Here is a 21,029-nt window from a genome sequence, read left to right as displayed (position 1 = left end):
ATACTAGTAGTTTCGGTCTACCAGCACTCAATTCAGTCATTGGTTTGTATGATAAAAGCTCAGACTAACAGTTCTCTTAATTGTTTCGATATAAAGTAAGAGAAATTAGTTAAATAAACAAGTAATAAGGAGTTGAAAATCAAGCAATCAAACCTTAAAACTCGCAAGCAAGACAAGGAGTACGTAAATTGATCTGAATGGAAAAAGTTATGAATGGAGAAGGAAAGAGAGTTTGTGTGACTGGTGCTTCAGGTTTTATTGCTTCTTGGATTGTCAAGCTTTTGCTCCAACGAGGTTATCAAGTCAATGCCACTGTTCGTAACCTAAGTATGTTTCTCCTCTTTCTGGCTATGTGTGTGTTTTATTTACTTGAATTTTCATTGTAGCGTTAAGCTCATATATCCTCCTGTTATTTTTGGTTCTTATGTTATTGAACATACAGATGATCCGACACAAAAGGAGCACTTGCTTGCAATGGATGGTGCTGAAAAGAGGCTTCACTTGTTTGAAGCAGATCTCTTGGAAGAAGGTTCCTTCGATTCTGCTATTAATGGATGTGATGGTGTTTTCCACACTGCAACTCCGCTTATACTCTTTTCAACAAATCCTGAGGTTCCTAGTTCAACTAGTCCCTTTAAACCCTTCTGTTTCCTAGATTCAGAACAGATCCACCAATTTCACTAGTTGTTCGCTGTTAGTTTAAATGCTGTGATTACATAACACAGAAGTCCACTTTTGCTCTGTTAGTTTAGGTTATAACTGATACAGGGCTGGTTCTAAACTGGCTCATTTGTATGTAATTATGTAAAGTGTTGCACATTTCGAGTATTTATGTACAATACTTAGTGTCACATGAGATGTTGTACTCCCGGTAAGTTGTAATAATCAGACATCTGCTTCATCTTTGTATTTTCGGATATTTCAGGAAGAAGTGATTGAACCTGCTGTGAAGGGAACACTTAATGTTCTTGCCTCATGTGTAAAAACCCGTTCATCTGTCAAGCGAGTGATTTTCACATCTTCAACTGCAGCAGTTGTACACAATGGAAGAACTCTAACCAATGAGACAGTGGTTGATGAAACATGGTTTTCGTCTCCAGAAGGCTGCAAGGGCAGAAAAGGGGTAGGCATAATTTTGTTCCTTTTCAAGTTACATGGGTATATAATTAGCTAGGAGCTGAGGTTATACGATTGTACTTTCATAATCGTCGTATGCAGGAGTGTTACAGTCTCTCAAAAACCTTAGCTGAGGATGCTGCGTGGAAATTCGCCAAAGTGAATGGCATCAATCTGATTTCAGTAAACCCTGCTGGTGTAATAGGCCCATTGTTGCAGCCAACAGTTAATGCTACAACATTTTACTATATTATTAACTTGATTAACGGTATGATCAATAACTAGTTCCTTAGCTCTCTTACAAAGTATTAAGTATCGCGTCCTGGTGCTTATTTGGTGCATGTTGTGAGACCTTTGATTAAAACATCAGACTGTTTCTAATTATTGAGCTGATTTTAGGGTCAGAAACCTATCCAAATTCAAGTTTTGGGTGGGTTCATGTAAAAGATGTAGCCGAAGCACATATTCGTGCCTTTGAGATCCCTTCTGCAAATGGAAGGTACATACTGAGTGAAACTGTTGCACATTTCTCAGAAATTGTCAAAATATTGCATGAGCTTTACCCGAGTCTCAAACTTCCTGACAAGTAAGTACATGCTTTCCTTGATTTATTTTTCTGAATCTGTTGTCTGAACGTCTTTGGTTATAGTTCATATTGTAACTATTATGTACTTGTTCTATGATACCTTTCAAATCTTTTTTCTAGGTGCGATGATGACCAGCCACTTGCGGCGAGTTACAAGATTTCGCAGGACAAAGCCAAGACCTTAGGCATTGAGTTCATTCCCTTAAAAGTTGCTCTCAGGGAAACTGTTGAGTGCTTAAAGGAGAAGTTCAACATTAGTGTTTGATATTTTTTCTTCCTTTCTTTTGTTTTTCTACAAACTTGTTTGATACTATATATTCTTAACTCTATGTTTAGTTTCTGCAACTATGAAGAAAATGCTTGTATGTTGTGATTTATAGAATTACTGTCTGGTGGCTATGAATCTATGATCATCTACTATGATGTCTATAAACATGTTGCCTGAAGCATTTTTCTCCTAGCAATTATTACTACTATATTGAACCATTGGAAAGTAGGAACATATTTTATTGATTCTTGTAATTTATATAGCATAGTGATTATCACGTAGCTTTCTCATACTACTCACTATTTTTCATATTAAAATACTACAAATTATACTCCCTTTGTTCCTTAAGATTTTCCCTATGTAATCAATGAGAATTAAATCTTTTCATGTTACAAGTCGAATTCTGGCATCAACATGGTTCTATCCTTTTGCGGCTGAAGTAATTGTTTTTCTTTCTTTCTTTACTTCGACTTTACAAGATTTTCCTGTATCCATTACAGACAAATTGATCTTCCAAAAAGCTTGTATAGCTAGCGTTTGTAAATTTAGTTTATTGAGCTCAAACCTCTCTCAATAGTCTCATTAGAGTTTAAATTAGTTAAACTTCTTTTTTCGCGCACATCTATCATAACCAAACACGTCTAACAATAAAGGTTTGGCGACTTACTATGAATGTTTATTAAATACTTCTTGATAATTTTCCTTCTAATTTCTTCTATTTTATAAATACTTTTAATTCTAGCTGTACGTTCATCGTATTCTATTCAAATTCTTACAAGATGTAAAGCTATGTTATATTAGCTAATTAGCCAAAAATGAATAATTTCATATTAATGATATTAATAGCTTTATAGCTCCATTATTTGTTTTCGTTTTTTAGTGGATAATATGAAAACTCAAATTTTTGACAATAATTTAGTTGCATAATGATTTGCAACTTTCTTTTGCACCTAACATTATTAATTTATTATTAACATACTATAATGAGTATATATATATATATATATATATATATATATATATATATATATATATACTACCTCCGTTACAGGTTATGTGCAACGATTAGACATTTTCCCTCTCTGCTTTATGTCAAATCGTTGCACATAACCTGTAACGGAGGTAGTATATATATATATATTGAGCCCACTCTAATAGTTTAAGCAAGAGCGACATTATAGGAAAGTGAAATCAATCATGAAAAGCATAATCAAGTAAAATCAAAGAGAATTAGAAGCAAATCAGACAAAAAAGCTTAAGCTCCAATGCTTTTTGTCCTTACCAATTACCATTGCTTGCTTTTGCTGCCGACTTTAATTATTACTAACTCTGTATTTACTCAAATCCTATGTCATTTACCAAGTTTGAAGATTGACCAACTTCTTGTTGAAATTCCCTAGGGAATTGCACACTTAAAAATTCTGATAAATTAATAGGTAAAGATCTGCAAAAGATTTCAGATTAACTATTTTAATTCAATACTGTAAATAATACGGAGTAGAGGGTTATATACGCCTGGGTGTACCGTACACCCATGAGTATGTGTGTCTCATTTTGATGATTGTTTTTTCCTTTTATCATCAAACTAGGTTAGATCCCGTGCCATGCACGGTAATTTCAATAATTATCATTAATTTAATACAATTATTTTACTATTAAAAAATAATACTCGTATCAAATTGCAAAATAGGATGAAAGTTCTATAAAATTTTTTTGAATCTTTAAAGAAAACAGAGGAAGAAATGCATGCACGATTAATAAAAATAACCATGGATTACATTACAAAGCTATAGATAATATTACATTATTGTATTATATGACTTTGTTCCCATCATAAAATAAATAAATATATAAATCTTTGTTGAATGTGTAAAAATGAATGTATTTGCCAAATAGGAAAAAAAATATATATTATTGTAAAGTAAGTATTAAATTAAATAGTCCTCAAAAAAAAAAAAGTATTAAATAAATACTTCTCTAAAAAGCTTTGAAAAAAAAAATTAAAAAAAAAAAGACCTTTTGGAGGGAAAATTTTTAATCAGGTTATGACAAGTGTCATTTTCGGTTTCGCCTTTAGTATAGGTATATTGATAAAGAGCAAAAACTAACCTTAAGTTAGTTGGGTGTATGGTACACCCGGGCATATATAACAAATTCTAGTTCTTTAATGGTCATTTTTTATTTATTTTTTTTGTGTTTGTGGTAAGATGAAGGTTCGTATTAAAGAAAATATTCTACAAGTGAGCTTGGTATAACAGTATAAATCAAATTTAAGCCACACTCTTAGCTCCAAAATGCTTGCTCATACATAACTAATAGAGTACAAAATACTTTGTGACCAATAAAATTTCGTTGGTATAGTAGTTGACTAGTTGTGGTTTCTAAAATTTTCCAACAAGTTGATTATTGATTATCTATAATTAAGTGATGAAAGCTACATTTCTTGTAGCGGAGAAACACTTCATTGTTTTCAATTAAATAAAATACTTAGAGAAGAATGCGACCATACACAAGTCTTATAAGGTTTCATTTCATAATACAATTAGAACATCAATTAGAGAAACTTAAGCCTATAACATATGTTTCTTTGTCTCTTAAATAATTACGCTAGAATAATAATAATTATTTAAAAATTATTTTAGATAAACAGAAAATGACACGATTATATAAGAAAACTCCAACATAAAATGAGACAAACGGTAAGAAGCCGAATAAGTAGGAAAATAAGTAAAATTCCATGAGATAAAGAAGTTCTACTATTAGAAGTTTCCATCACACTACAGTTAATTATCTATTAACATTTTAGGAAGAGGACATTATTTTGTCCAAGGAATCATCCAAGGAAGATAGTTAGGAAAAATCCATATAAATGTGCTGTAGTAGAATAAAAATAATATAGAGGGGTTTTCTTTTGTATTTTTCTTATCTTATCATACTATATAAATTGAAACATTATATTAAGACATACACATGTATCATATTATTTTCTCATGGGGTTGTTTCCTTTTTCCTAGTTGAGGGGACCTTTCTTTAATAAAGAAGATTAAAGAGATGAAATTCTTGGGCAGAAGCTAAAAACAGCCTTTTTTTTTTTTTTTTTTTTTGTAATTTTTTTTTATGATTTTAATTTTATATAGTCATTTTTGTCAGGAAAAATGGGTGGGTTTTAATTCACAGGAACTTTCACTCTCAGGTGCTTATTAATTAAGCTCTGAAAATCCCAAAAAAATAAGGGGAAAAAAACAGGGAGTTTATAAAAGATACAAAAATGGCGGGTTTGCACTAGGTTGGTGAACCGGGTATTTCTCTGCAACTTTGATGGTGGTTCTTCCTTGATTAAAAGGTAAATATGGGTCTCTCTAATTTTTTATTTTTTCAAATGGGTATTTGTTGAAATTGCTTTTCTTGTTCAAATTTCAATGATATCATGGAAAATGAATATTTTTATTCATGTTATGTTAATTTCTGGGGGTTTGAAAATGGGTTCATCTTGAATTTGAGTGTTTTTTTTTTTTTGGCAAAGATTAATTCTATTTACTGGCATTGTTCATGCTTTGTAGAAAATTAGATGCAGTATGCTGAATTTTTGGGGGGTAATTTCAAGAACATTTCTTTTTTTATTCTTGCAAATTTTTTTCTGGGATTTTTGAAGCTGATATGCTTTTGTTAGAGCTGCATATTGCTTTCTGGGATCTGAAATTGGTTTCCCAATAATAATATCTCTGGGATCTGCTGGTTATTTGGGTTAATCTGCTGATTCAAGATGTAGCATTGTAATTTGTACAAAATCATGTTTTTTCATGAAAAATGAGGAAGCTTTTGTGTTATTCTTGTATATTTTATTGTCTGAAGCAGATGATGCATATGCATTGTGTTTAAAAATCTTGTTTCTCAGGATCTGTATGATTTGCAAGTATACTGAAATCTTTGATGATATGATAGATTGATAAACAGATTGCTGAAAATAAGAAGTATCTTTAGTGCAACATGATTGTGCAAGTAGCAATTAAATGAATAAGTAATTATTTAGTGAATTGATGCAAGCTTTGTTTTGTAAGTCAATAAGCTGGAGAAAAAACCCAATTGCTCTTAATGCCTGTCTGCTTGATCTGTGTTAGATAGTGCCTCTGTCGTCTGCGTGTGCGTGTTTTTGATTGTGCAGCTGTGATGCCTGCAGGTTGTAACTACTCATCAAGGAATTCCTCGTTTCATAGGCTCTCACCCTCATAGAAATATGAAACGAGAATCCAAAAATGGCTCTTCGAGTGGTAAATCTAGTCGTAGTAGAGGAAAATTTGCCTCTCGTTTTTGTATGTTCCCCAAGATAAAGTCAGCTGATACCGGTCCAGGCTTTGCTCCAGTCTACCTAAATGTTTATGATTTAACACCAATCAATGGCTACATGTATTGGGCAGGAGTTGGTATATATCACACTGGTGTTGAAGGTTAGCTTTTCTTCTACTATAATGGAACTTTATTGATTGATCTTTTTATAGACTTGTATCGATTTATGATTTTGTGAAACCAGTTTGATAGATTTTGTTACTTGTTAGTGAACATATTCATCTTAGGATAATTGTAAATTTAGCGAGTTTCTTGCTAATAAAGCTGATGTTAATAGAGCTCACCTTTCAATGTTTCAATCTTAGAATAGAGCTATTAAAGCTGATGTAATACAGTAATAGAGCTCAGAGGCCTTAGGTACAATATCCAAGTGTGTCAAATCTAAGCAAAAGAAAGGGGAAGTCTCCTATAGTTGCTTCATGATTTTGAGAGATTTATTTCAGGAATATAAGCAAAAGAAAGAGATTTATGTAGGAAGAAATTGCACTTGTAGTGATCATTAAACTGTCTTTCCCAGATGATTAGCAGTTAGCACAGGTAGCGCAGATTTGCTTGCTGATGTATAGTCATTTACTTTTGAATAGTTAGATGCTGAAATTTGATCTCTTTTGTTTGACAGTTAATGGCTCGGAATATGCTTTTGGTGCTCATGACTTCCCCACAAGTGGTGTATTTGAGGTTGAACCTCGGCAATGCCCTGGTTTCAAGTTTAGAAAAGCGATATTCATGGGAACAACATCTCTAGAGCCTAGTGAAGTCAGAGATTTCATGGAGCAACAATCACGAAATTATCATGGTGATACCTATCACTTGATCGTCAAGAATTGCAACCATTTCTGCGACGATATCTGTCACAAATTAACAGGAAAGAAGATCCCTAAATGGGTTAATCGACTTGCTAGAATAGGTATGTAGATTTGTACCTAGCCTTTTTTTTTTTTTTTTTCCGTCCCCCCATCTCCCTACCACGACTATCTGACATAAGTTTTCTTGGATAAATGCATCTTTTTAATTGGCATATTGATTGATATGAAGAATGATAGTCTCACTATAACAAATAAATCTAAAATGTTGTTCTAGACTATGGCATAACCAATATAAATCCAAAATTTGTACATATAATATCATTAGAAATAAGATAATCGATATTCTGTAGCTTTACCTGTAGCATTAGTCAGTACTTCTTAATCCTGTGATTTGGAGAGATCGCCCCTGCATTGTGTTTATGGGATCTTTATTTCAACGCAATCGTTTTGATCTCTCATTTGTGATGGGATTAGCGTTTATCAATCTAATACTTTTATAATGATAGGTTCAGTCTGCAACTGCATACTTCCTGAAAGTCTCAAGGCATCTACAATTCCGGAACCCCATCTCGAAGTATATGAAAACGAAAAGAAGCACCTACGACCCTTTAGCTGCTTTTCATCCTTCTCAATGTCTCAGAAGGAGGAATCAATTTCTTCCTTATTTTTACATTCACACTACTTGGGATGTCTACCATCTTGGGAGTCAAGAAGGACAAAACCTGGGATTTTTGAAGAGGAAGACTGACACGTACCTTTTTTGTACGACTACTTCGAGAATTTAGAGGCATTAGTGAATAGTATCATTTACGTTGATTGTGCATAGATCTTAGGGGGTGAGTGTACATGTGCTTTCTCGCCATTTTGATTCCATTACAGTAGCTGCTCTAGAGGGCGTAATTGTTGTCCCTGCAAATGTGTGTTTCGGTGTTAGTGCTTTTTAATGCATAAATCAAGCTTTTGTTCTTGCATATCAGTTCAATTATTTTAAGCTCGAACATCAATCTTATTCGTGTAAAGGACTGTTCTGAATTGGTTGGATCCTGTACCTGAGAATTTGATCAGTTGCTATTTATAATTTTCTAAGGCTTGTTTGTTGGGGGAAAAAAAAAACGCAGTGGTAGTATTTCTAAGCTTCAGCAATTAAATGTTTAAGTTTTTCGACATTGAGGAGTCAGCTAAGTTAACCGCGAATATTAGTTAAGAAAGAAGAATTCAGGCCAGGCCTTTGTCTCTACAAAATATAAGCTTATGTTATCAAATCTTTAACAGTCTCTTGATTATCATCTTCTAGATGCATTTAACAGACAGTTTGGACCCCTTGGCTGCTACCTGCTAGACATTGTATATAAAGCAATGGTACTACTCGACACGTTCATATGAGAAAAATTAAGCTAAGCAAATTTGATCCCTACCAAAAACAATATACTTTACTCCAAACTGCATATAGTTTATGAGATAAGTTAAAACGGGTACTTTGTCAGTTATAAAGCTCCACCATATCGTTATTTAACAACCATCAGATGATGACTATCAGTAGTTAAAAAGTTCAGGTATGATGCCTTGAAGCCACCTACACTACACTGCCGCCATGCGCAATACTACAAACAGTTTTTTAAACTCCCTTTTTAGCAATACTTCTCATCATATTTTGTAACAATGAGTACAGCCTTGAATTAGAATTTCTCGGGTAAAAAATAAGATAAAATTTTCTACAGAGGTAATTTCTTTCTAAAATTGATTTCTACATCTTGTCTGAAAATTGTGCATGCATTGTGTGCACTACTAGGTTTTACAATTAAGAACAGAACTTGGGATGAACCAATGTATATAGCCAGCCAAAACTATCATGCTACTCTTACTTGCTATAGAGATGAACAAGCGTGAAGACGAAGAAGCCAGCCATCTGCATTCAGGAAAGGATAATGAGATTAATCTACAACAAACCTCATACTTCATTTAATATAAGCCAAATAAAATCTCACAGAAAAGAGAACCAAAAGCAAAAAAAAAAAAAATGACAATAATATACAGTAGCACTAAAAAATGCACTGATAAAAAATATTTTAGCCAAAAACAGGAACGGTATGCAGGTGGTCATCATTGGGTTAATGCTGTACCATTGAAAAGCATGATCCGTAATAGGGATATGCAGCAGTTATAAATCTTTCAAATTCGTTGTGTCTGAAATGTCGTACGGGAATCTGCAATCAAGAGAGAAAAAATTAAACTATGGTGAAGTGGACAGCTGTCAAGTGTCAATAACATAACAAGAGCTTAGCAGAAAGATATGATTATGCTGTCACAGATTGATAATAATCAAAAAAGAATACAGACTATATTATGAAACGGAGGAAGTACTATGAGTGGCACTAATAAACGTCTGAATGTCTTGATAGAGTTTCAATACTTTGACATACTAAAACAAACTACCTTAACCTGATGCAAGATCAAATTTCAACCCGCAATTAGCTAGGACTTCACAGGAACTTACAAATATTATGATAATATAGCTTTGAGTATATAAAAAAGTTTTCTCCAGCTGTTCATAGCTTAGCACACAATGAAATCTATACTAATAATCTCATACCTGCTTTGCTAGAGACAAGCTTGTATATCCGAGCCTCTGGTACTCAACTTTGAACTGGAAAACACCATATACATCTGGCACCTTAAATGAAGTATAATAAAGACCCTGTAGAACAGTGGAGAGTTGGTGACTTTTTACCAAGGAAAAGATAAGTAAATACACAAACTAATAGGATATGTAGATAAGCACCTTCTTATCAGTTGATAAACTCTTTAACACATAAGGGCTCATCATGTAGAATTGCACTTGAACATCATCAGCTACGTACGGTTCCCAGTTCACTCCAGACCATTCATAAATCTCAACAGAATATTCCTTCACGGATTCAAGCAGTAACAGAAAAACAAGCTCAGTTGATTGCATTTTGTAGAATAGATTGAGGAACAGGTAAAATGTGAAGCAAAAATAAATTACCAGGTCATCAGTGATCCTATATATTGAAGGTTCATCTGTTTGTCCTGTCTTGTGGTGTCTTACATTTACAGCCTGTAAAATCAAGTGTCTGGTCAGTGATCTGCTCCCAAAGCTTACATGTGTAATATCTTCGACTCAAAAGAAACATCATTAACTTTCTATAGTGGAGATAACATTAATATAAGAACATAAAAAGCCAGAAAAAGGTAGCACACCTTGAGATGACCTCTTTCATGGAAAATCCATTTGCTAAGTTCAGTCACAAACTGCTCATTACCGGATTTGTCAAATCTGTTACAACAAGAAGCATTTCCACTTATTATACAAATGACAGAAACAAGTTAATTCAAAATCATATTCCAAGGTATTAAGCAGGTATGAATTGATCAGAAGATATGCTAGCACATATGTCAAACAATATCAACCCAGAAAGGTATACAGTAAACACAGTGAAGAAAATAAAGGAAGCCAAGACCTGAGCATCTAGTCATAAATATTACGGAGTATATTTTAAGAGCAAATTCAGTTCCTATCATTGACATGCATGAGATAGATAGTGAGATACATGAATTATGAATGTGTAAGCAAATACAAATGATTGTCCAATAATCTTTCAAAGGCAATGTCAGCATATCACACAGAACCACTGAGAAGGTTGTTGCATTACATATTCCACTTGCAATTCAAGGCCCAAATATTCAGAAACATCCTGATAAAAATATAAATGGTCCTCACAGAAACCATCCACTTTATGAAAGAGGAAGTACTTACAAAGACATGCAAGGATTTGGATCCACTTACGGGGCCAACAATAAGAAAATTTGCAACAAGCCCAAACTTGGCTAAAATAAACAACATACGTACTAACTATTGAAAGCAACCACAAAAATCACTAATGCATCTTGGACAACAATGGATCTTATAATTCTTATATAGGGTGATCAGTTCTTATGTATTCTTACTAGAGCTAATTTGCTTTAGATTCTCCTAGTAACTTTCCCTTTGAGAAAGTAAAGCTCTAGTTTCACCATCATTACTGGAAACCTTAGAGAAGAAAAGTAGAAAAAAAAAAGGTTAAAAATTGCAAATGCCCAGTGGAGCAACTGGTTGAAGAAATGACAAGAATAACAAGACAGCTGTTTTGTTATCTCCACATAAAATGCTATTAAGCCAGAAAAATCCAAGTCGAAGCGCTATTTACCTAGTCGAGCTACCAGCCTTTTGCACTCCTGATCTCAAAAATCTGAACAAAGAAACAGAATTTCAGTAGTTAACAAAAAAATATACAGACCTTCAACAGCTAAATGAACAATATGTTACAGAAGCAAACAAGTTTACCGGTCACTGAAAAGTTTAAGTGAGCCTGATATCAGAATACGAGCATTGTTTCTTGCCTAACAAGAACAAATGAAAAACAGCTATCAATGTTCATGACAAATTTTCGAGCACGACTTGCAATAACTAGCCTTTACTTACATAGATTATCTATTAGGAAAATCAGAGGAAACAAGAGCAGTAAAATACCTGCACAACTGAAACCAATGATATTCTGGGTCCAGTAAATGTTGGGGGACTTGATAACTTGGACAAAGGATTTGCCGAATAGGCAGATGGTGAAGCGGAGAGAACTTGCACCACCTATCAGAGTTGCAGAGACACAATAAAATAAGACAATAACTTGAAACATAATCGATTGATGACCAAATGCCAAACGCATCTTTCAACATTACAAGGTCAATAAAGCATTACTTACATGGCTGTTAGAAGGATTTACTGAATGACCAGTCCCCTGGAAAAGTACTGCAGCCTGGAGCATGTTCATGTTAGAATCACCAACCACTCATCAATAAAATTAACTCCAGAATTCCAGATCGCTTATGAAAGCAAAAATTTTCATAGAAACTCATGAAACAAGTATAGTTTCAAGCAACATAAACTACAAGCAACAGTCCTGAAAAAAGTTTGTCAGGAGACCTAGACAGAACATACATGTTAATTAATGAACATTACTGTTAGACGTTATTTAAGTAAAAAACAAAGAAGCAATGCACTATAATAAGACATGAATAGAGATATAACTAATATAAGCTGCACAATCATACAGACACCTCAGATCACTAATAGTGTGTTTGGATAACATTAGAGGAAGGAAAAGAAGGGGAGGGAGGAGAAGGGGAGGGAGGAGAAGAGGAGGGGAGGGGAGGAAAAGGGAGGGGAGAGAAGAAATGAAGAATGGTGAGTTTTCCTTCCAAATCTCTCCATTGTTAGAGGGATCATTTTCCTACAATTTAATCCCTCCATTTTTCTCCCCTCCAATTCCCTTACTTCTTCATTTGTTATCCAAATGAAAGATATCACATCTCTCCATTTCCCTCCCCTTCTTTTCCTTGCATTTCCTTCTATCCAAACACACCGTAAAAGCATATGTGACAGATACTTCAAAATGTTAAACAGATTACAATAATGGATTGACTTGCCTCAATTTTCTTGCTCCCTAATATGACATCTGATCCAATAAATTCGTCACTGGCAATCAGTGTATGGTCACCTTCAAATTCTGACAATGCATAGCCTGTGTGATCAATAACCATTGCTGCAGGGTCCTAGAGCCATACAGAAATCAAATCAGGAAGAAAGCGATAACTTGCTCGAAGAAAGTTCGTCAACTTGCATGTATGATAAAAATGGGAATAGAAAATGTCAAATTAAGCTCTAACTCGTACAAAATCAGTTTTTGAAAAAACGAATTATTTGGCAATTCCGTTGAGAAGAAAAGAATACTCTGCACCCAAATGATTCGCTGAATTCATACTATGTTTACTCATTCTCTTTTCCTTGAATATAAACAGAACTAACTATACGAGTTGAATTAACACTAATTTGCTGAACTCATACTATGTTTACTCATTCTCTTTTTCCCTCGAATAAACAGAACTAACTATACGGGTTTGAAACAACACTATCCAAATTGTCTAGGGCCACCACAAGACAAATGTACCATAGTATATTATATTTATTTTATTTTTTTGACAGGAAGAAGAATGTACCATACTATATTAGACAAAACAAATCGAACTATACACAGAACATAGAAATGTAGATGTAGATTGCAATTGATGAAAGAAATTATGATAAATTGATAATAAATCATAAAAGTAGTTCAACTAACAGCAATATGTGACAATTTTAAAATACTAAAAGCTAATCACACACTTACAGCAGGTAATTAAAACAGATTTATCAGAAAAAATGGAAATTAATTAAGAAAATAATCTCACATCATCGAATTCAACACCACATTCTGTCGCAATCTCACGAATCAAATCAGACGAATTCACATCAACAGCAACAATCAAATCACGTCCAGAATCAACGAATTCAAGCACCGCTGCCTGATTAATCGAACCTCCAAATCCTTCAAAAAATCACAAAAGATCAACCAAAAATCCAAAAAAAATCACAAAAATTCCAAAACAAAATTGAAAGTTGAAGAGGAGATTACGATCGATGTAAGGAGCGAAGATGATGAGACCGTCGTACAAAAACTGTCCGTAACGCTGTAAAGCAAGTTTAGGATCATCTGCGAGCTTGAAATCGAGCTGATAATTACGTGAAAGAAGGGAATCGAAGAACAAAGAGTGAGAAGTTTTAATGGCAAAATCATCGAGAAGAACTAGAATTCGACGATTTGTAGGGTTTTCTGGGGAGAATGAAAGAGAATGAGTTAGATTCAGAAGAAGAATTGTTAGGAGTGTGAGTATTTTCGCCATTTTTGGAGCTCCAAAATAAGGGTTTTAGGATCTCACGAATATACACACTAGTTATTGACTGTGGTTAACGTTTACTTTTCCTCAAATGAAGTTTTAGGGTCTATTTACTCCGGCTTAATTTCAATTCAGCTTCAATTAGTTTAACTCACTTCGATTCAACCCTAATCAGTTTAGCTCTATACGGTTTAGTTCAGTTTCAATTAGTTTATATATGTTCAGTTCAGTTTAATTTAGCTCAGTTCAGCTCTAATTAGTGAATGTGAACATGCCCTTAGTCATGGTTGGTTTGAAATTTTCCACTTGTAAATTGTGATAATGTGATTGTAATTTGCAATTCCTCCGTCTCTAATTTATTTATTGTTTTCACCCCGTTGTTAATTTTTGGGTCAAATTTTGAAAACTTTAACCATTAATTTCTATTATTTGGCAAAACATAATATAGTCATGTAAGAATGTAAAATTATTATTATTATTATTATTATTATTATTATTATTATTATTATTATTATTATTATTATTATTACTTTTTTTAAAATGTAAGAATGTAAGATCTTGTTTGATTCCTCTCATTATGTTACTTTAACTAGCGTTAAAATTATAAAAAGTTGATACACCAAAAGGTTGAAATATTCATGAACAAATTATTTAAAAACAACTTTTCCAGTTATCAATGTGGTTAAAAATAAAGAAACGAGAGCGATACATCAAGCCAGCCCCCACAGGCCACAACATAAACCGCGGTCCCATCCATCTCTTTTCTCCCTCCCATAATACGACAACAACATTTGCTGCCACCACTCACCACCAATAATTAACTCTAGCTCGCATCACAGCCACAAAACTCCCATTCATCTGCTAGCCCGCAATAATTGCACCTCCATTGCACCAGCCCTATCTCTACCTCTCACCACCAACACCACTACTCACCACCCGCACCATAACTCTCAACATTGACCACCCTAACAATCACAAAACCACCATTGATGTCCAACAATTGGCCAAAAATCAGAGCAAAGAAAGAAATTCAGTGTCGAATTCAGCCCTTATAACCCCTAATTGTACATACTTCGTATCTCAAATCTTTGAGGCAAATTCTCCTTTTTTAAATTATAATTCAGGTAGATTTTCTTTAATTAATGTTTTTGTAATGGTTTTCGATTGAAACCCTTATTCAACTGATAATTTTTATCCCAAAAATCGATGATTGAAACCTTTTTAATTTTTATTGTATTTACCGACCAGAGCCATAACCATTGAAATAGATGAAACTGGCAAATTTTGTCAATTAATGAAAGAGATGAACAATGCCAATTTTGTACTTGAAAATGAAAAAATAAATAAAGTCCAAACTTGCCAAATTATGTTATTTGATGCTAAAGTTTTAAACAATGACCCACCACTTTTAAGGTTTATATCAAAATAATCTCCACCCAGACACTCCAAGTCAAACATTCCACTAACTTCACTTTACAATGACCCGTGCACTATTTCCATGAATAACATAATATTCACTAACATCACTTTACAATGAATAATTCAATAAAAATAGTCCATCTTTGTAGCACTCCATTTTTTCGTGATTTTCGGTTTTGATTGTTAGCTTTTCTGTTTGCTTATTTGATTGATGTGTGTCCGGAGTCCATTGATTGGTGTATGATGGTTGATTATCCGGTGAAAGACTGTTAGGAAAAACTTCGACTTAAGATACAGTTAATGGCAGCTAGTTTTTTTTTTCAATTATAAGGAACCTAATTTAGTTCAATTCAGCTCCTAATTCAGCTCAGTCAATGAGAACTAGCCCTAAGACTCGTGTTGCTATTTTTTAATGTAAGGCAACGAGGACTTGAGGAGGGTGTTAAAGAATCTATTTTGCCTGTTTGTTTGTTCGCATGATTTTTTTCTAATTTTATTATGAATTTGATTTTTAAAATTTATGGTTGTATGATTAATAGTTATGGTAAGTACTTTATTTTTCTTGTACTAAAAACAAAAATGTTGCATGAAGATTTTTCCACGTATGTCAAAATATATGTAAATTGTTAAAGTGATTATTTCAAGTTAGAAGTGAAAGTTCAAGTTAGGTTACCAGTGAAAGTTAAAAAATTGTTATACTACTATACTAGTATACATATTGGGTCATTGGTGTACAGTGCACCAAATCTCTCGTGAAACAAATACCGTATGTGTATTATACACCTGAATGTATATAACAAAACTTAAAACAAAGCATATTAAGGGCCTATTCTCTTAGGTTGAAGTTCACTTCAGCTGAGTTCAGTTTTTAATTTCCTTCTCTTATAAAATATTCATTTCATTTCAATTCAGCTAATTTCAGTCAATGAGAACAGACCCTAATTCATGTTGTATTTTTCAAACCGCACACACCATATTATTAAGTATTAACCCGTCCAAACTCCAAACCAAACCATATTTTTTTTTAGAATTTTCAGTTTCTAAAACCAAAACCAAACCGCATTTATCAATTACTCCGTATTAAACGCAAGTACTAAATGCAGTACAAAATAACCTAAATGTAGAAATTAATTAATGATAAGAAAATAATAAAAGACTGAAATACCCTTTTTCAAAATGAAATAACTGGTTTGTCATTTCACCGGACTTTTATTTTTTACATTTTCCCTTTTGCAATTCATTTCATTCGCTATTTTTTTCCATTTCATTCACCATTTCAATCGCCATTTTTTTTACAATTCATTTCATTTCATCATTTCCCTCAAAATTTTTTCAATCTAAGCTCTAGAGACGAAGAAGTCGTTCACGGTCGGCTATGATTTCCAAGGGTACTAGTAAACACATGGTTTCCGGGGGGTATCATTTACCCCCGACTATGATTTCCGGGGGGTACTGAAGACCCCCGGCTATGATTTCCGGGGGGTACTAAAGACCCCCGGAAATCTTATCCGGGGGTAATAGAGACCCCCCGAAAATCGTAGCCGGGGGGTGCTGGAGACCACCGGAAATCATAGCCGGGGGGTCCTGTTGACCCCCGGAAATCGTAGCTGGGGGTACTGTTGACCCCTGGCAACACAACCAGCACCGTGATACATGCCCATGAATAAAATGTTCCGTCCATGAATTTGTATAGTACTGAATATTTAATAGGATAAAAGGTTGAATACGTTAGAATATGGTTGTAAATTAAACGGTAGGATGTTTATATAGACATATAGTTGGGAGTGTAAAGGATTTAATTTTAATCCTTTAAAAAAAAAGTGTAAAGGATTAAATCAAATTAAGGGCAAATTTGGAATATAATCTTTTTTAATAAAATAACTTATTCTGCATTTAGGTAAAATTGTACCTGCATTTAGTACTCCCCGTATTAAATTACAACCTTATACTCTATACTCTCGAATGTTGTACTCCGTAATTAGTACTGTAGATACAAAGCTTTTATCGGATCTCAAATTAACTTGTTCAATTAGGAGTTGTTTATATTATATCTCAAATAAAATCAATCAATTTGATTAAAATTAAGATGGAAAAGTAAAAAAAAAATGTCGGAAAAGTTACTAATGAAACGCCTTCATTGAATAAAGAATGGCGTTATCAGCGAAACTTTCCGTTCAAAAAAGAATTGATATAGGCCTCCCATGAATCAGCTAAGCACTGAAAATTGAAGATTAATTCAATCTTCAGCTTACCTGGGATTATGAAGGCACCCAATTTTTCTTCTAAATTAAGAAGATAAATCAAAATAATAACTGAAACCCAGAAATTTTGACAAAATAAGTAAATGCAGAATAATGAAAAACAATTGCATTCGGCGGATTACAAATGGAATGAGAAAGTATTTATAAAGCTGCCGGAAATAATTTACATTAAAGAACCCTAGAATTGACAGTATTTGTTGGACTTTTGTGTTGGGCCTAATTCCCACTTAGTTTGGGCTTTGTAATCTTAAAACAGCTAGCCCATATTCAATTTGCTTTTTTTTTTTAAAAAAATAATTTTTTATTTAAAGGTTTTGTTAACCTTTAAATAATCAATAACCTATGTTACTAGGACTCGATTCCCATGTTTGGCATAAGTATGTGTTAAGTGTCTGACTAGATTATGATGTGAATTTTTTTGAAGATCTTGAAAGTGTTCTGACTTCTTATTCATGTTCGACGGTTGAGGGACTGATACAAACATTTAAAGTGGAATGAAGAGTTCTAGTAACATTGTCAGTAATATTCAATTTTAATTAGCAAAAGTAGAATGCCCTACTTTCAAATTTCAATAATCAATCTTGGGCTCATGTTTAGATAGATGGGAATTGGGAACATTGTAGCCAATCGTTAATCTCTTTTAGTGCCATTTGAAGTTAAGCATGTACTCTTATGGTGTTAGCATGGACCTAGACTGAAGCTAAGTGATTCACTAATTCTATATTTGCTAATGGACCGTTTGTCCCATAATTAACGCACAATTTGAAGAATAAAATCCCCTTGACTTTTTATTTTGTTTTACGGTGTAATTTTTATAATTCTGCGTAATTTGGGATAAAAAAAACGAAGCATTAATGTTGATCCAAAATTGAGAAAAAATCCCATTCAATGGAAAAAAAAAATTTAATTTTGGAAAAAAAAACAATTTTTAAATAATAAAAATATTAGAAAACTTTTAAAAAATTATTAATTAAATAGTGTTTTTTTGGAATTCGAATTTTTTAACATGATCTATGGAGTATTGAAGCTCATCGGTTGCACATTATTTATAGAAACTTCTCATAAATTAATCCAATTTCTTGATCAACAATCCACAAGAATCCTAGTGGAATAATTGTAACCGAATTCGTTTAGTAGTGCCCTTAACCCTTTATAAATATAACAATACCAAAAAAATTCATTATTCATCAAATAGCAATAATCAATGGGCAACAAAATAACAAGTTTCATCAAATATTGGCTTAAACCCCAACAAAAACTAACCTCATCAAACCAAAACCCTTCACCACAACCCTTACCAGACGATGTACTAGCCTTAATCCTAGGCAAACTCGACATCGTAAGCCTCTGCCGTTGCACAGCCGCCTCGAAGCCGGAATTCTCTAACATCCTACCCCATCTACGCACCCTCTCCACCCCTTTACCCCCTTCTTTTTACCTCCCTGAAAGGGCAACACTATGGTACGGTAAAGTCATCTTATTTTTACTCCAAAAGTCTGTTTTTTATTTAATAAAAGTAACCAAGTATTTGTCTTTGCCCTTATTTACATCCACGGTATTATCGACATTATCCTTATATTGTTGGACTTACATTCCAAGAATTTCTCCCTCTGGCCGGCGGTTTATTAACAAGCTAAAAGGGCTCGAGTTCGTTGAACTCGAGCTTCCACCCCCATTGTCGTCGTCTGATTACCTTACAAACCCTAATCTTTGGTTTAGGTGGGACGGCGGGTTGAAAGCCGGAGGAAAAAGTCACTTTCTTTTTGTAATAGGTGACAAACACGACGAAAATATTGACAATAATAGGTTGTTTTGTCCTAAGGAAGAATTTTTTCGAAAGTTTGGGGTGGCTATTCGTCACACAACGTATCACTTGTTTACGGGTATTTTGTTACAATCGAATGGACTGTTCGAGTTTGTACTAAGTGTTTTATTTAAGGATAAGATGAAGTGGTTTTCAAAGGATGATGAGTCGGAACACTATGAAAAATTGCATTATGTGAGCAAAGATGCAGGGAAAAACGGGAGAATGTGGGGTGTACCGGAGGATAATGACTCGAAAACTACGAATTTGGTAGGAATGGCTTGCTATGTTCCTACAACAATTACGGTGACAAATAATCATAACTCTATTATGAAGAATTGTAACGATGATTCAGTTGATATAAAAAATGTTTGGCTTTTGTTCGTGGCGCATGATGATGGTAATGGTACGACCGAGGAAATTATAAAAGATTGTATTAGTGAATTTGGAAAAGATGTTGATGATCCTAGGAAGGAGCTTGCAGAAGCTGTGAAGAAAATATTGGCGGATGATAATAGACGTGATTGGGATGATTCCGAGTTTTGGCTACCATATAATTAGAGTATGTTATTACTCATTAGACAATATTACAATGTAGTATGGTTGGTTTGTGAACATGTTAATGATTGGACATACTTGAGTACTTGACTCTTGCTAATTACAAATTTAATGTTTAGGAGTTTTAGTTTGATTACAAGTTTTGATTACCAAGAATTTAAGCTAAAGTATTATTATTCAAGTAAATTGGAATTAGGATGCTTGTACAAATGTTCTGAATTAAAGATTACTTATTTTATTGACCTATTAATCGATTATGTGTAGTATTACTAATATACTCTGTAGAAGTATGGTTTAAGTTCATTCGCTAAGTGATCGAAAGGTAAAAATGCCAGCGGGAAAATTTGCATCTCACAGGATCAAACCCCACTAAAGGCACTTTATAGCTGTAGGAGGTAAGGGGCTGCTCGAGAGAGTGTACGACATGACAAGGTACGAGGCTAGATAAACGTAACTACAAGGCAACACCATATATATATATAAGGCGTCAATGTGCTTAGGACTAGTGTACCTTAGAGATCGGAGTGACAATTACCTTTACCCTCTTTATTGAACACAAAGGCAAGGCTACAAATGCTAACAATGATCGTGACTTAGCAAATTTTGTAAAATTTAGCCCTAAGCTCATTGTTTTAAGGCAAGTTGTCAAAAAAAAAAAAAACTGCTTTGTTTTTACTCCAATCTTTAAACTAATACTCCGTACGTAATGGATTTAAAACACCTTGATTAACTTTTAGAATCCGGGTGTTGACTTGTATTTCCTACCAAAATCAAAGAATAATTCATTGATCAACAAGTATTCTTTCCAACATAGTGAAAAAATTAATTTGTGTAACGAAATACTACGTATCAAATTTGGACGTATTTCAGGAAAAAAAAAAAAAAAATCATTTTAAGTGTTTTTTTTTTTTATTTTTTTATTTTTTTATTTTTTTTTTTATGGTTAAATAATCAACAAAATAAGAATGTAAGACTTTGATGTTTCCTTTTCATTCCAATTCCAATCCTAAAACCGTTTATGTAAACATCCCACAAGATTCGAACAGGTAACCTCATATATGTCAATATTAGCTCATGTCATTTATATGAGATCACATTC

The 21,029-nt window shown here is 33.5% G+C and overlaps 3 protein-coding genes and 1 non-coding gene across 4 annotated transcripts; 2 read left to right on the top strand and 2 right to left on the bottom strand.

Annotated features, from left to right (window-relative positions):
- Positions 1 to 197: 197 nt before the first annotated feature.
- LOC145618982 (phenylacetaldehyde reductase-like) lies at positions 198 to 2,001 on the top strand. The gene is made up of 6 exons (XM_081673587.1): positions 198 to 327; positions 443 to 612; positions 926 to 1,123; positions 1,219 to 1,384; positions 1,516 to 1,702; positions 1,823 to 2,001. The coding sequence occupies exons 1-6, from the start codon at positions 198 to 200 to the stop codon at positions 1,965 to 1,967; spliced, it is 996 nt and encodes a 331-aa protein (XP_081529713.1). The 3' UTR covers positions 1,968 to 2,001.
- Positions 2,002 to 5,045: 3,044 nt separating this feature from the next.
- On the top strand, positions 5,046 to 8,164 carry LOC145618983 (deSI-like protein At4g17486). The gene is made up of 4 exons (XM_081673588.1): positions 5,046 to 5,313; positions 6,148 to 6,415; positions 6,934 to 7,221; positions 7,627 to 8,164. The coding sequence occupies exons 2-4, from the start codon at positions 6,205 to 6,207 to the stop codon at positions 7,866 to 7,868; spliced, it is 741 nt and encodes a 246-aa protein (XP_081529714.1). The 5' UTR covers positions 5,046 to 5,313; positions 6,148 to 6,204; the 3' UTR covers positions 7,869 to 8,164.
- A 550-nt stretch (positions 8,165 to 8,714) lies between these two features.
- On the bottom strand, positions 8,715 to 13,938 carry LOC145618981 (dolichyl-diphosphooligosaccharide--protein glycosyltransferase 48 kDa subunit-like). The gene is made up of 13 exons (XM_081673586.1): positions 13,627 to 13,938; positions 13,403 to 13,539; positions 12,602 to 12,727; positions 11,878 to 11,931; positions 11,649 to 11,762; positions 11,463 to 11,518; positions 11,326 to 11,367; positions 10,340 to 10,415; positions 10,125 to 10,196; positions 9,900 to 10,025; positions 9,711 to 9,815; positions 9,241 to 9,324; positions 8,715 to 9,026 (listed from the first exon to the last, which is right to left on the bottom strand). The coding sequence occupies exons 1-13, from the start codon at positions 13,892 to 13,894 to the stop codon at positions 8,979 to 8,981; spliced, it is 1,308 nt and encodes a 435-aa protein (XP_081529712.1). The 5' UTR covers positions 13,895 to 13,938; the 3' UTR covers positions 8,715 to 8,978.
- A 3,472-nt stretch (positions 13,939 to 17,410) lies between these two features.
- Positions 17,411 to 17,566, bottom strand: LOC145621781 (small nucleolar RNA snoR83). Its single transcript, XR_014108578.1, has one exon. It is a non-coding gene; the product is annotated as a small nucleolar RNA snoR83 (small nucleolar RNA).
- Between the last annotated feature and the right edge of the window lie 3,463 nt (positions 17,567 to 21,029).

The sequence above is a fragment of the Chenopodium album genome, chromosome 27 (assembly GCF_948465745.1).
Source record: "Chenopodium album chromosome 27, dcCheAlbu1.1, whole genome shotgun sequence".
Classification (NCBI taxonomy): domain Eukaryota; kingdom Viridiplantae; phylum Streptophyta; class Magnoliopsida; order Caryophyllales; family Amaranthaceae; genus Chenopodium; species Chenopodium album.
Note: the sequence above shows the minus strand (reverse complement) of the source record. Positions and strands in the feature narration are given on the sequence as shown.